This window comes from Sinocyclocheilus anshuiensis, unplaced genomic scaffold (assembly GCF_001515605.1).
Source record: "Sinocyclocheilus anshuiensis isolate Anshui unplaced genomic scaffold, SAMN03320099.WGS_v1.1 scaffold609, whole genome shotgun sequence".
Lineage (NCBI taxonomy): Eukaryota > Metazoa > Chordata > Actinopteri > Cypriniformes > Cyprinidae > Sinocyclocheilus > Sinocyclocheilus anshuiensis.
In genome coordinates this window covers 649505-665275 of record NW_015541011.1, presented here as the reverse complement: position 1 = coordinate 665275, position 15771 = coordinate 649505, and the positions used below count along the sequence as shown (strand labels likewise).

General features: G+C 39.5%; 1 protein-coding gene across 1 annotated transcript in view; it reads left to right on the top strand.

Annotated features, from left to right (window-relative positions):
* Positions 1 to 1032: 1032 nt before the first annotated feature.
* Positions 1033 to 15771, top strand: part of LOC107690363 (ras-specific guanine nucleotide-releasing factor 1) — a 46360-nt gene continuing 31621 nt past the window's right edge. Inside the window, exon 1 of the mRNA XM_016488670.1 lies at positions 1033 to 1639. Within this exon, the coding sequence (XP_016344156.1) occupies positions 1364 to 1639 (276 nt within the window). The 5' untranslated portion in view covers positions 1033 to 1363. The remainder of the gene's footprint in view (positions 1640 to 15771) is intronic.

Below are 15771 nucleotides of genomic sequence, written 5' to 3'. Positions count from 1 at the left end.
CCCAGCTCAGCCCATAGCATCAAAGGCAGCTCTGATGCTGTGTTGCTTCTCAGTAAATAAAATGCAGCATCAGTGCAGCCTTAAAAGGATAGTTCACCCCAAATTGAAAATTCTGTCATCATTTACTCACACTCAAGTTGTTCCAAAGCAGTATGAGATTCTTTCGTCTGTTGAGCACAAAAGATGGCATTTTGAAATGTTGGTAACCAAACAGTTGACGGTAGCCATTGACTTCCATAGCAGGGTGAACTGTCCATTTAAACGTACGTAGATAATTATTTATAATTACATTTTTTTATTTATAGTTATATATTTTAATTCATTCCCTGTATCTATATTTATAGTTTCAAGAATTATAGGAGAGTTCTGGTGCTTGCTTCTGATACAGCGGTAGTAATAGTTATGACGTGAAACACCTGTTAGCAATAAATCGTTATTTGTTGAATAGACGTTTTAATGCAAAATCTGGTCCTAAATATTTTTATTGTGTATATTTATTGTTATTTTTATTGTTTATATATATATATATATATATATATAGGCTAGCCTATATATATATATAAACAATACGGCACTCAAGATGTAGCTACTTGATTGTGGATGTATGGCTAAGAAGTATTTCTGCAGTGCCTAATAAAGACCATAACAGTGACTATTCTCACAATTTAGCACAGCCTCTCCTAACATTACTTTGTGTAGCATTATTTCTGCCATTAAGATTTCTGCTATTTTTAATGGGCTATATTATGCCGCCTCTATGCAGCATTGAAACTTCAGATGCCGATTATGCGTTACGTTTAGTGCAAACATAGCACGTAGCAATCTATATCTGGTAACATTAAATGCAATACAGGTTCAAGAGGGTTTTTCCTCGCACGAAGCAATCTGTCATCATCTGTGCAACAGATCTAAAATGAACTCAAGTGACTGTAAAAGTACGTTTGTCTCTCTGTCCGAGGTTCTGAAGCCTGATCACGTGACGCCACTGCCTCATTCAGCAGTGAGCGCGCTCACTGGTTTATAGAGAATTTCACGTGAGAACGCGACAAACCATCACTCGCATACACTGTAGCCTAATTCTCCCCGCTCACTGCGTCACAGAAGAGGTAACGGGTGGCATTTCTGCATCTTTTCCCAAAGCTTGCACGCATTCGACAACATTACGATGGTAGACTTTGGCATTCTTCGTTTTTCTCTGCGCTTCTTCCCTACTTCATGCCAAAGCGGTGATTGCAGTGGATGGGCAGAACGTGCCAGGCGTCGTTTCTAATCCAGAAAGTGCCCGTCTGCTCGGGGATCTCGCGCTAAGAAGATGTAAGACCCAAAACAAGCCTCCCCCCTCCCCAGCACCTTATTCACAAAAATGCAGAAGGGAATTCGACTTAATGATGGTCATGTCACCTACCTGGGTCTTTTGGCAAAGAAAGATGGCACGAGGCGAGGCTGCTTAAGCAAAAAGAGCTCCGACAACACAAAATGGCACACCAAGTGGTTTGCTCTGTTGCAAAATATGCTTTTTTATTTTGAGACCGAGTCCAGCTCGCGACCCTCGGGATTATACCTGTTGGAGGGATGCGTGTGTGACAGGTCGCCCTCTCCCAAACCTTCACTGTCAGCCAAGGAGTGCTTAGAAAAACAGGTACGAAACAAACGGAATGACAACTTTGCTTCATACTTCTGTAATGCTAATACAGAGCGTTAGAATAGAGTTACTTTTGGGGTAAGGCAACTGAAAATGGTCATTCTGTTTCCAGCCAGCAGCGACTGGGGGGTTGTTTTATGCGTAAAGATGATGAGCATGCGCTCGAGACAACCAACAATTTTACCGCCAGGCAGCATCTGCTGCTTTGGGGGATTTTTGCACCTGGTATTTCGTTTGTTTGTTTAATAGGGTTTATCTGTCATGTCTTTTATCATTGGAAATGAGCATCTTTTCTGCGAGATGACACTGTGTTTAAAGCCATCGTAGATGTCACATGCACACTGATAGATTGCTTGTGGTTAAATTAATTACAAATATTAGCTGCCTATGTTTATGTTTTTTGTCATTAAAGGTCTAGTTCATCCAAAGTCAAAATGCTGTCTTTATGTACTCACCCTCATGTTGTTTCAAACCTGTAGGCTATGACTTACTTTCGTCAGTGGAACTCGAGAAGAAAGACAGCTTCAGTCACCGTCCACTTTCATTATATGAAACAAGATACAATGAAAGTGAATGGTGACTGATGCTGTGAGTCCCTAATATTATACCTGGGATTTGTCTATCAGAATATATAACAACATGAAGGAGAGGGAATGACAGAATTATTTTAGTAGGCTACTTTATGCTGAAAACTTGTTTGCCAGTATCACGCAAGCGGTAGTTCAGTGTCTTTAATCGTTTGATATCCGTTTAGCTTTCCAGGAAAAAGGTTGTTATTTAGCGTTTCTCCTCAAGAGACATGTAAGTTTCGACTGTTCCGCTCTCTGCTTCACACAAGAGAGAAAAGACGCTAGAGAAGCACTTTATAAACCTCAGAGTCGCCATCATGCGGAAAACTGGCGTAGAATCGCAGTCTGTTTGACGTATTGATTTAATTCCCGCGCTGATATTAATAGCATCCTACCTTGGCAACTGCGTCTTCACAACGTGTTTAATAACAAATCGTTCCCAAAATTGAACTTTATGTTCACAAGACATTGTTTCGGCGTCTGAAAAGGTGTTGTGCCGCATTTAATGTTCTTTATTGTGGTCCAACAATGACATGCTGCTGATTAGGCTAAACCTTGTAAGATTTTTTTATTAAAATATCCAAAAACCACTAGAACAGTGTTATATATTTTGCTGACTTGTGTACTTACATTATCCCAAATGTTTCGAAGAATGTTTAAATCCAGAGAAATAAGCAATTTTAACTAGTGACACGGTGCGTGTCCATAGTGTCATTGTGTCGCCTGCCAATGACATCATAACCCCTCGATATCCGGTTTTGTTTTGTAGAAAACATGGAAACACCAAAGACGCTTTAATATGTTGTGCGTTTTATTAGACCGGTGACGACCGCACAGAGTAGCATTATAACAGAACTTTCAAATGTATCTAGTATGATAAAACAGCGCTGCTTTATTTTCCCACATACTCACGACCGGAAGGAGCGGAAGAGGTCGACTGTGGCATAATAAAATCTCCGCTGCTTTCGAGCCGTGTGTCGTGCTCGTTCAGCGGCCTCGTTTCGCTTCGGCGGCTTTCAGCCTCACCCTGCTTCATTCTACTACGTTAATAAATCATTAGCTCATCCATGAACATGATTTCTGCCCGAGTCCCATCGGATATCTTCGGCTGTGGGGATGAAGACGACAACTCCCATGATTCTACACTCAGTCACAGTGTCATCAAACTTTGTCTCTTTGTTTATTTTGAATATGCACCCTCTAGCGGCGAAAATTACATATTGTGCCTTTAAGGAAGTATTTGTCCCATAAAATTTTTTAAAAAGTCTTCATTAAAAGCCTTAAACCTGACCAGCCAGCTACAAGGTGAATCACAAAAACTGTAATTTGAAGCAAAAGTCGGATTAAAAAGACAATGGTACAAAACTGTACAAAAATGGGAAGTACAATCCCATGAAGCATTGCAAGTGATTTAAATAAAAATCAATAGATAAATATAAAACCACTGATTTAAAGATGTCGTTTGAGAGTGTGGGGAGAAGACTCAATCATGTCCTGCTTGTTGTGATTCTCTGATTGTGTTTTATTTTTTGCAGAATCATGGGTAATGTAGTTATATGTGATGTGGGCTATGGCTTCAACAAAAACAATCAACAACCTTGTAGCTCACAGTCGATCTATCTTCCAAGGTTTATAAGTTATCATTAAATCAGTTCCCCAATGGAGAAAATTAATTGTGTTTTTTTTACTTCAGGAACACAACTGTTGAACTCTATTGGACCTGGTTGCTAATAATAACAATAATAGTACTGTATTAATAATAATCATTTTTGTGTTTCTAAACTATAAACATTTAAGTTCATGGTGATAAGCATTTGCATGATCCACCAGACAGTCCAAGAAGAATCAGTACGAGTGGAAAAATAAAATGTCCACTTAAGTGGTCCATGCTGAAGTGATGACCCGCAGCTCCACAGAGCGAGGACAAACGGCAGGACAAGTGGTGACCATGGCCAGCACACCACCAAATGTCTCTGTCTAAGACAGCTGCATTGCAATATACAGGGAGCGAGCTTGCGACATACTGCGCACCAGCACGAACCCCCAACAGCACACAAAATTTGTTGGGATGGAGTCCAAGAATGTGGACTTTATAGATGCGTGCGTGACATAAATAATAAGTATTGACAAAAAGGAGCAAAAACAGTGTTAACCTATGGGTGCCAGTATAAAATCCAGTAAAATGTAAACAAAAACTTACTGAATGCACCTTTAATATTCAGCAACCTGATGCGACAGCCACTTAATCACTGCAACCATATGGTGATCTGAAGCGTACAGTAGTTAGGACAATTTACCAGGTGATCCTGAAACAAAACCTCTGAAAAGCTGCATCAGTTGTTTTACAAGCATGACTTTTGACTACTAGTACTAGCCAATGATGGAAACTGACATAGCTGAAGATGTTTTACCTTGGTTAAACCTGCCTGGCTATGTCTTCAGCCTGCAGTGCTTATCTCTGTGTGTAAGGACCGCAATTCAACAAGAGTCTAAGACCTTCCTGTGAACAGCTGTCCCTGTGCTGACGAAGCAGGATGCGGCATGGAGTTTGATGCTGTGCATGTCAGTCATCCTCTAAAGAACAGAACGTAGTTAGAGTGACATTACCTAACAATCAACGACTCAATGTTTGACAGTCACGCACACTTCACCCTTTATATTAGGCATGCACACTGTAATATCATTCAGTGTAACTCATTTGCATAAATCATTTTACACTGACAAGCTTTGTGTTTTCACCGAAAAGGAAATAATGTAATGCTTTACTGCTACTTGCCTTGAGCAGAGCAGCCAATATAGATGTTTTCATCGGTCTTTCACTTGTATACATACACTTGTTTACATGTTTAATGGAGCAGATAGCGAGTCACATGTAATGATGCATTACTATTGCTCACAATTCATGCATCTTGAGTAAGAACACTTCTTTTTCTTATTTGATTTCAGTTATTTCATTAACTTTATAATTTTAAAAATGTTAGTATCTTAAAGGGAAAGGGTTATCCAAAAATAAATACTTTCATCTTTTTCGGTGAAAATAGATTTGGTTAAAATCTATTCTCTAAATCCATGTTATTGATCTTATTGTGAATAATTCTTTAACAGAAACAATAAGTCCTGCCCTACATTTCTTTCATTTTTCAAAAATCTTTTTCACTCAGATGTGTCATAATACAGAAGAAAATATTCCTATACATTGTGAAAAACATGCAATGATCATTTGAACAAGGGGCTGTTTTTTGGTCTTTTGAACTGATCTGAAAGAGAAATGCCTTAAATAAGAACTGCCTTAGTTATACATTTATTTTTTAGTTTATAGTACTTTTTATAGTATTTGGAGCTGCAATTGTCAAATAAAGAGCTGTGCTTTTTTATTTCAAGATAAAAAAATAAAAGATACATAGTCATGGATTAAAGCATTTTTTTTCCTGTTTATTCCAGGTCCAGGGAACAAAACAAAACATAAGTTGCATGGTGTGTAAGTCGCATTAACAAGAGGTCAGTTTGTAATCTGTTTTTTTACAGTTAAAAGTGATGTGTGGAAGTTTTTCAATGTGAAATACTTTTTTTTTTTATTATTATTATTATAGTGCCGATCATTACAAACAACATTTATTTTAAATGCCATAGGCGCCGATCCCGTGGGTGCTCGTGAAAAACACAAGATAGTCTTCGTTCATTTTAACCAATAAGAAATGGATTGCAGCTTTTACAACTTTATTCTCGTATTTATAGTTCATTTGAGGCAGTTTTTGGAATTATTTTATTATTTTAATGGCAAATGTCGAGAGTGCATTATTGTAATATGAGTGCGCCAGCACGAAATCTCTCGGCTTACAGCGGGCTTGCTCTCCATTATATATATAGTGATCATGGCTCTGCGCTCCCTCAGATATTATGTGTAACTCAAACTTTGTCCTGTGTATGCGCAAATAAGTGCATTTTGTAAACAGGCATTTATTAAATAATTTTATTTAGTGAAGCGCAACCCTTTTAGAAAGAATGTGTGTATTATTTTAGTTGGTAATTGCATGCATTCACTTTGCAAGATACATTTTGTGAAGTCAATTCATCAAACGCACTATCGAACGGAGTATAGCCTACTCTAGAAAAAAACTAACACCAAGTATAATGAATTACTGAGTAATGAGAATGTTTAAATATGTTATGGCTATGTCCATAAACTACATTTACTTACACAAAAACTGAAACTTAACCACATAGTGGGCTCGCAAACCTCTCATTCGGCATGAATCGTTTCCATGAGTGAATCGTTATGCAGTCTAACATTTGGTTGCTAAACTATTAGGCTACTAATAGTTGACAATAATAGTATTAGGCTACCGAATATCTAGGCTACTAACAGCATCCTTCACATAGGCCTATGCAAAAAAGTGTTTGAAAAACACCACGGCATGCTCACGCTGAACGGCACAATCTTCATATTGTACAACAGACCAGTGAAATTGAGTCACCAAATACCTTTTGTAGGTTTAGTTGTTTCATTTAGTTTGCTGATGATGAGGCTGTGATGTCAAGTTGCAATGCTAGAACTGATTTGTTGTATGCGTGTGGGAGGATTTTTTTTTATAACTCATCCGTTTAAATTATATTAAGCCTTAAAGTTGTTGTTGTTGTTGTTGTTGTTGATTGAATACAACCCTTCTTTGTGTTTGATGGTCCTTATCATTTAGTTTTAGTTTTTGCCCACTATCCTTCTTTGCAGTTAAAGTCTAGCCATGCTTTGTGTTTACATTAATGATTGTGAAGAATGTTGTTCTTAAAACACCAAACATTTGGGCTGTTAAGTTTACAGTACTGCTAAACAAGCTTTCATGATTTGCCTTTTTTGGAAGTCTGACAAGTCACCCATTTCACCCACAGCTTGTACTAAACACTGCTGAAGACAACACAATGGTGATATACAAACTGAAGAGTATAGATAAAGTAAAGATAAATAAAAGATTGTTTTTTTTTCACTGTAGCTTACCCAAATGATATTAACACCATTACACTGTGTACATATATTTCATTAACTGCTATATTGTTAAAATACCAACCTTGTGAGTTACTAAAATCTGTTTTATACACACTGACAACCACTAAAAAACACAGGTGGTGTTCCCGGAAATAACATCACATTTCTGAAGTGCGAAACATTAACCACACAAGCTAACTCGATGAATATAATGATACGCAATAGAAGATTTGAAAAGACAAACCGTTTTTTTTTAGCATATTTCAACATAAACACACATCGCTAGACAAGTAATGATCACATCTAGTTAACATTTATAATTAATATTCAGAAGAAATCTTGTAAAAACGTGTAAAAGAGCAATGTGTTTAAAGATAATAAAAAAATAATATCAAAAAGAGATGTTGCCTGGTCTTGCCTGTTGTTGATTAATTACAGCGGTGACGTTCTACAATGTTGTCCGTTGACGTTGTACGTAGTCATGTCACCGGAAATTGAGTAATCACTGTCCCAATGTAATGTGGAGGTGTGACAACGGAGTTGAGGATCCAAGTGCAGGCTTTATTTACAAGAGTGGTCAAAACAGGCAGGGCCAATCAACAGCAAACAGGTATAATCCAGGATGAGACAAAAGAGTAATCCAATAGCTGGACAGTCAGAGAGTTCACAAATGGCCTCCTTGGCCATGGCTGGACAGACAGAAAGTTCATAAATGGCCTCCTTGGCCATAATAGGACAGTCAGAGGGTTCACAGGTATCCTCTTCTGGAGGTTCTGCAGTGAGTGCCGCCACCTCTGGAGGTTCTGGAGCGAGTGCCGCCACCTCTGGAGTTTCTGGAGTGAGTTCAGGGATTGGAGCGGGCTCGTGAGCGGACTCAGGGACTGGAGCAGACTTGTAAGCGGACTCAGGGACTGGAGCGGGCTCGTGAGTGGACTCAGGGACTGGAGTGGGCTCGTGAGGATTTATTGAGCAGTGAGTAGCCCAAACGCACAGGATAGCGACCCCCATTACAGGGAGCACTGAGTCTAGGGGAAAAGTCTCTGGAACGACCCATGCTGAGGCCCTTGGAATGCCCGCTGTTCTAGCCAAAACCAGCGGTGGGTCTGCCAGACTCGAATGCCTTGGAACTGCCCTTGAGGCACTGGGAAAGGTTGCCATGACGTGAGGAGACTATGAAATGGCGGTCTTGACGAGACAAGACTCTGGGACAGCAGCCATGACGGGACGAGACTCTGGAACGGCGGCCATGTTGGGATGAGACTCTGGAACAGCGGCCATGAAGGGACGAGACTCTGGAATGGGAGATACTGCAGGAGTGCTGTGTTCCTCCTCAACAACACCCACAGTAAATGCAGAGCCACTTAGTTGCAGTGCAGTATCAATATACCATTCAAGAGTCCAATTAGAGTCATGTAGTGGCATAAGGGTGCTGAGCGGCTCAGAAAGCCCTCCACAAAAAAATATCATCAGGCATACCTGGTCAAAAGGTATTAAATGAGCCAGTCCAATAAAGTCCTCCACATAGTCCTCAATGGGTCGATCTCCCTGACTGAGACAAATTAACTGTGCTGCTGGGTCCATGATAAGCCTGGGACACTCGATAAAGCCACTGGATATGGGTGTGGCTCAGTATTCTGTAACGATGGAAGGCGTGGTGACGGAGTTGAGGATCCAAGTGCAGGCTTTATTTACAAGAGTGTTCAAAACAGGCAGGGTCAATCAACAGCAAACAGGTATAATCCAGGATGAGACAAAGGAGTAATCCAAAAACAATCAGGGAAAAGGAACAGTCCAGGGTCAAAACAAGGCAAGGCAAGAAGGAACTAGGAAACACCGGATAACAAGACGTAACAGGCTATACATAATCAGCAAAGTGTATGTGGATGAGTGTAACCTTTATAGTGTGACTGATGGGAAACAGGTGTGAATGTGTGATTAGTTCCTGGGTGAGGGATCATGGGAAATGGAGTCCGGAGAAAACAAAGACAATACACATAATCGTGACACCCAATGTGCAGTGAGCCAGGGAACTTACCAGTGACAGAATTCGTCTACACGATAAACTAAGGAGGAATTATTTAAATGAAATTAAAAACTGTCAAATGTGAAGTGGGAATATCAGTTTATGTTTTTTTTTCACTGTAAATTATAAGGTAACTTGTTATTGTTCACTCCCAAAAATTACATGACATGTCCTGTTCAATTTATTACTTTTTGACCATATGATGTGTTGTAAGGGAATTTACCATTAACCAATTAAAAGCATTTTTACAGTCTTTTACCATAAAAAATTACGAATATTTTTTTTTACAGTGTAATAATGGGTGTTCACATTATTTTGTCAAACCTCTGTATATTGTACAGGAATAATATTCATACTATTATGTTTTAATTTGCATGATGCATTCATTGTAAGAACTTTAAAAGATCACCATTTTTTATCAAGCAACTAAAGTGAAGGGTGCCAGTTTTCAGTATGTCTCAGTTCTAGTGAACTGAAAGCAAATGATCAGTTTGTCTTTTTGAATGTCTTCTCTACATCCACACAAACCCATTACAAACATTCTGAGAGTGAATGTTGTTGGTCTTCACTGTTCCATTTTCACAAGCCTCCTCATCATAGTTACATTGGGTTCCCATGGATACAGAGCAAATAGTTATCATCTTGTGTCTTGGACAGATAAGTTTAACACACGAGCTAGCGAGGATCAGCACAGTGACTATGTTAACACTGACTGAATAAATGCAATCAATTCAATACTTTTGAACTCTGCTACCTGGTAAAAATATATGTTTAAATGTGAATCTCATGTATTCTAAACAACATTACTGCAACGTGAAGAGTGCCAATTTATGTCAATGTTACCATAGCAGCGAGAAGTTTGCGAATTTTGACAGTGGTCCTGTCAGAGAAAACTGCAGGGTCCGCTGAGCAAAGAAGTTAGGAAACTCCGCATGGCACCCCAGTGTGTAATTGGCATGTTTGGCTTTCTGACACATCTAATACTATGCCAAGACAACTGTCTTCTTGCTAACTTTACTAAACAAAACATGAGAATTAGAAGCATCGTCCTGAAATCTTGTGTAAACATATTGGTCATTTGCCCATTCCTCCACCAATAACTAGACTTCTCTGGAGGAGAAAAGATTGGTGCGAGAGAGTTGTCCTGCAGGAGTTCATGAATTTGAAATGGAAACAAAATATTTGGAATGACATGGCATTTTTATATTGTGATTTAATGAAACAAACATGGCCTCAGCTGAAAATACAGTGGAAGCCAAACACTTACTAATGCATGTTGCCATTGCTTTATATGAATTAGGTTCTTGTGCCAAGTATTGCATCATTTCAAATCAATTTGGTTTTCTTAAAAGCACTCAAAATATGTGTGTTTATTCTGCAAAGGAATGTAGTGTGCTATGCATTTATGCAAGACATTTTAGAATATGCTTATGAAAGTGATCATAACTCAAAGGTTTACTTGTTTATGTATTTATTTATTGTCTATTTAACAGCTTAAGATATCCACATCTTCCAATCTCTTCTTTATACTGCATTACTACATGGCTAAATAGCAATTAAAATAAAATAATTTAAATAATCCTGTGCACTTTAGCTGATATTATGCTACATTCAAATCTGCTCTTCTTCAATAACAAAATCATTTGTGTTTCCGGCTATAAACAATGGATGATTCTGAGGTTTTAACCCTTTTTGCAGGTTAAAAGCAAACCAAGGAGCAATTATATTATAACAAGTTATGTGGATGTAGACATTCATTTCTGTGTTTATTAATAACTGTGCTTTGCAGTTTGATGTACATTTGCTGGAAAACATCAAAATGTATCTCAAATGTTCATTATATAATCCAGTGTCATCTTATTTATAAATTCATGTTCGTATTTCTATGTAAGTGTGGCTTTAGCCTCCAATAATTTTTGCATTTGTGTAGACACTGAAATGCGTCAATGTATTGACAGCATCTACAACATAAACCCTTTTATGCATGAACACCTCACAAAGTAAGAAACTTTACAAATCACTTGAGGTTTATAGAATGTAGAGTGCATAGATTGATTTGTACATGGACATGTACTAAATTACATTACCTGATTTTTTTTTGTTTTTTATGCATTTTACAGGTAAAACAATTACATGATGTAACATTTAAAGCAGGGGTCCCCAAACTACGGCCCACGGGCCAAATGCGGCCCACCCCCACATTTGGACCGGCCCTCTGAACAATGCCAGAGGCATATTTTGAAAATTTAATTTTAAATATACGGTTTCACATATATCATGTCTATATCTGATAATAAATATTAGCTTTCAGACTAAAATTTTGGCCAAGCGGTTAGGAAAGAGAAAGGTTGATTCAGAATGCAGGGTATTTAACCAAAAGTGGACAAGTGATTATTTTTTTGTTCAGTGCAAAGAAGTGGCTGTTTGTCTCATCTCTCAAGAAACTGTCTGTGTTCAAAGAATACAATCTGCGCCGACACTATGAAACCCGCCACAGAGAAAAGTATGCTAGCTTGCAAGGCCAAATGAGAGCAGACAAAGTGTCGAAGCTAAAAAGTGTATTATTAGCTCAGCAGAATACATTTGTCAGCCAAACCTAGCTGAACCAGTCATCCGTTCGAGCTAGCTTTCAGGTAGCTAAACTGATTGCAACCAGCGGTAGGCCATTCAGTGACGGCGAGTTCGTCAAGAAATGTATGAATGCTGTTGCGGAGGAGGTGTGCCCCGATAAGAAAGATGTCTTAAATGCGGTGAGTCTGTCCGCAAGTACAGTCACCAGACGAATTGAAGAAATGGGGGATAATGGATATGCCCAGCTGCAGGAGAAAGTGAAAGAATTAGATTTTTTTGCATTAGCACTGGATAAGAGCAATGACGTACAGGACACAGCACAGCTGCTAATTTTTCTTCGCGGAGTTAGCTCAAACTTTGAAGTGTCAGAGGAGCTAGCAGCCCTATAAAGTCTAAAAGGCACTACGACAGGGGGGGATATTTTTGGTAAAGTGTGCCAAACGATGGGAGAGCTGGGTCTAGACTGGTCTAAGCTGGCCAGCATCACTACTGACGGGGCTTCTAGTATGGTTGGTGCGTCGAGGGGGCTTATAGGACGCATGAATAAAAAAATGGAGGAAAGAGGTCTAACCCCACCGTTACAAGTCCACTGCCTGATTCACCAGCAAGCACTCTGCTGCAAAGTTCTGAAGTGGGAATCAGTCATGAAGGTGGTGGTGTCATGCATAAACTTCATCAGACCAAACGGACTTAAACACCGGCAGTTCCAAGCCTTTCTCGATGAGCTAGAGTCTGCTCACGGAGATGTGCTTTACCACACTGAAGTCCGATGGTTAAGCTGGGGCAGAGTTTTGAGGCGGTTTTATGAGCTGCTACCCGAAATCAACGCCTTTCTTCTGACAAAGGGCAAAACTGTCCCAGAACTGATCGACGCAGAATGGAAATGGGACCTCGCCTTTTTAACAGATGTGACAGAAATGTTGAACGGCCTCAACTTGCAGCTCCAAGGCAAGGGGAAACTAATATGTGACATGTATTCCCACATAAAAGCATTTGAGGTGAAACTAGCACTGCTTGTGGGACAAGTGCAAAAGCAAGACTTCACTCATCTCCCCGTTACCCAAAGTCTCTCAGCTGAGAAACCAGTGGCTCCATTCCCAGCTGAAAAGTCCGTGGAAGCGCTGGAAATGCTGAAGGCGGAATTTGACGTGCGATTCCATGAGCTACATGTCCACTCTAAAGAAATCCGCCTTTTCCAGAACCCCTTTGCTGCCGACATTGATGAAGCCCTGCCTTCTTATCAGTTTGAGTTGGCTGAGTTACAGAACTGATGTTCTGAAAGACGCATTTAAGCCCAACGGTCTCCTTGAATTCTATGCTGCCCTCCCTATCGAGACATACCCAAACATCAAAAGGCATGCAATGAAGATGTCTATATGTCTATTGAAAAGTAATCATTTGTCTGTACGATGCATAACAAAATAAACTATTCTAGCATTAGGAGGCATAATAAATACATTTAAAATCATAATAAAATCTCCACAATAATACTAGTAGTCACTCCGGCCCATGTATTTTTCTGTCACAAACCGACCCGGCCCCCCATTAAAGAAAGGGAAAATTATGTGGCCCTTGCAGAAAAAAGTTTGGGGACCCCTGCTCTACGGTCTTGTGGACTTGATGGACACGCGCACGCGGCGGCCAAGTCTGTAAGACTGCAAGTGCACATGAAGTGTTCCATTTGGGACAGGGCCGTTGTCGTGTAAATGGCCCCTTAATGTAGTGTTTGTTCCATATTCATATTTAGCATTATACATTCTCTTTCTCCAGGAGTGCCAACTCACAGAAACAGGAGCAAAAAGTGGGACGCTCTTATTAATCTAGAGTTTGGTGCTACACAGGTGTGCAGGTGTATATTTACAGGTGCATCTCAATAAATTAGAATGTCGTGGAAAAGTTTTGAATCGATTTTGCTTGACAATCCTCATAAGGCTGCGGTTCTCTCGGTTGGTTGTGCATCTTTTTCTTCCACACTTTTTCCTTCCACTCAACTTTCTGTTAACATGCTTGGATACAGCACTCTGTGAACAGCCAGCTTCTTTGGCAATGACTGTTTGTGGCTTACCCTCCTTGTGAAGGGTGTCAATGATTGTCTTCTGGACAACTGTCAGATCAGCAGTCTTCCTCATGATTGTGTAGCCTAGTGAACCAAACTGAGAGACCATTTTGAAGGCTCAGGAAACCTTTGCAGGTGTTTTGAGTTGATTAGCTGATTGGCATGTCACCATATTCTAATTTGTTGAGATAGTGAATTGGTGGGTTTTTGTTAAATGTGAGCCAAAATCATCACAATTAAAAGAACCAAAGACTTAAACTTCAGTCTGTGTGCATTGAATTTATTTAATACACGAGTTTCACAATTTGAGCTGAATTACTGAAATAAATGAACTTTTCCACGACATTCTAATTTATTGAGATACACCTGTACTTCCTTTTTTAGGAAAAAAAAATCTACCCAATTCATTTTTTTTGGGACTGCGGTGTTTCTAGATGCTATTTTCTAATCTAAAAAAAAACACTTACTCAGCACAAAGGTGCTTTTGGGCAATCTGCATACTGGTGTATTCAACACAAATTTGTGTTTTATTGAAAACCATCCCACTACCTTTCCTTTCATTGTCGTCATATTTACATACCAATCACTCTGCTCTACCATTCATTTATTGGCCCTTCTTTAATATATCTGCATTTTAGCCCATGGTTCCTATGGCAACTCCTATTTGCATGAGAAAAAGAGTGGTTGGAGAGATAGTGTGTGTGTGTTGTGGGAGCATGTAGCAGTGCATTGTGCCTCCTTCATTAATGCTAACGCTGTTTGGGCTAAATTTGTTCTGTTCAGTACCTCTGAGGGGTCAGGGCCCACTTATAGCAAAACACTCATCTCTCTTTTGGGAACAGCTGCATTTTTGCAGCTCAACAGAATGAGCATGCATGTAGACTTACTGATGTTTTCTATTTTGGTCTCCTTGCAGATTGCACTTGTATTAGTGCTCACTGACATAATAAAAATTGTCCTTTACAGAGGTGTGGGAACATGAAGAACGATGCAAAAAAATAGAGCACATCTTCCTAAGGGTGTGCCTTATGGATTTGACTTGTAACAGCCATCGTGGTAAACTTTTATACCTTTACAGGCCATTGCCTTTCCCAAAACCATGGTTCACTGCAAAGGCTGACGTGACAGGTTACAGGTTACAGGTTGCAGAATAGGGATAAATGGGTGTCTGATGAAAGAATGTGAAAGGACCTGTCTGAATTCAGAATCAGAATCAGAATCAGAATGAGCTTTATTGCCAGGAATGTTTACACATACGAGGAATTTGTTTTCGTGACAGAAGCTTCCACAGTGTAACAGAATGACAGTGACAGAACAAAAAAAACACAGATAATAAAAAATAAAAATAAATAAAAAATACAAAATAGAACAAGTAAATAAGGAATACAAATATACAAATCGACAATTGTATGTACAGATATATAACAATAGACAGTTGTATGTACAGGTATATTATGTGCAAATTGAAATGTAGACTGAGTATGTGTGTTAGATAAATAAGTGTATGAGTGAATAAATAGTGGGTGTTCCACAGTTATTGTCAAGTGTTCATGAGATGGATTGCCTGAGGGAAGAAACTGTTCCTGTGTCTGGCCGTTCTGGTGCTCAGAGCTCTGTAGCGTCGACCAGATGGCAACAGTTCAAAGAGGGAGTGTGCTGGATGTGAAGGGTCCATAGTGATTCTGCCAGCCCTTTTGCTCCCTCTGGATGAGTACAGTTCTTGGAGAGAAGGGAGGGTTGTACCAATGATTCGCTCAACAGTCCAGACTACCCTCTGTAGTCTTCTGAGGTCAGATTTGGTAGCTGAGCTGAACCAGACAGTTATAGAAGTGCAGAGGACAGATTCAATGATGGCGGAGTAGAACTGTTTCAGCAGCTCCTGTGACAGGTTGAACTTCCTCAGCTGGCGAAGGAAGTACAACCTCTGCTGGG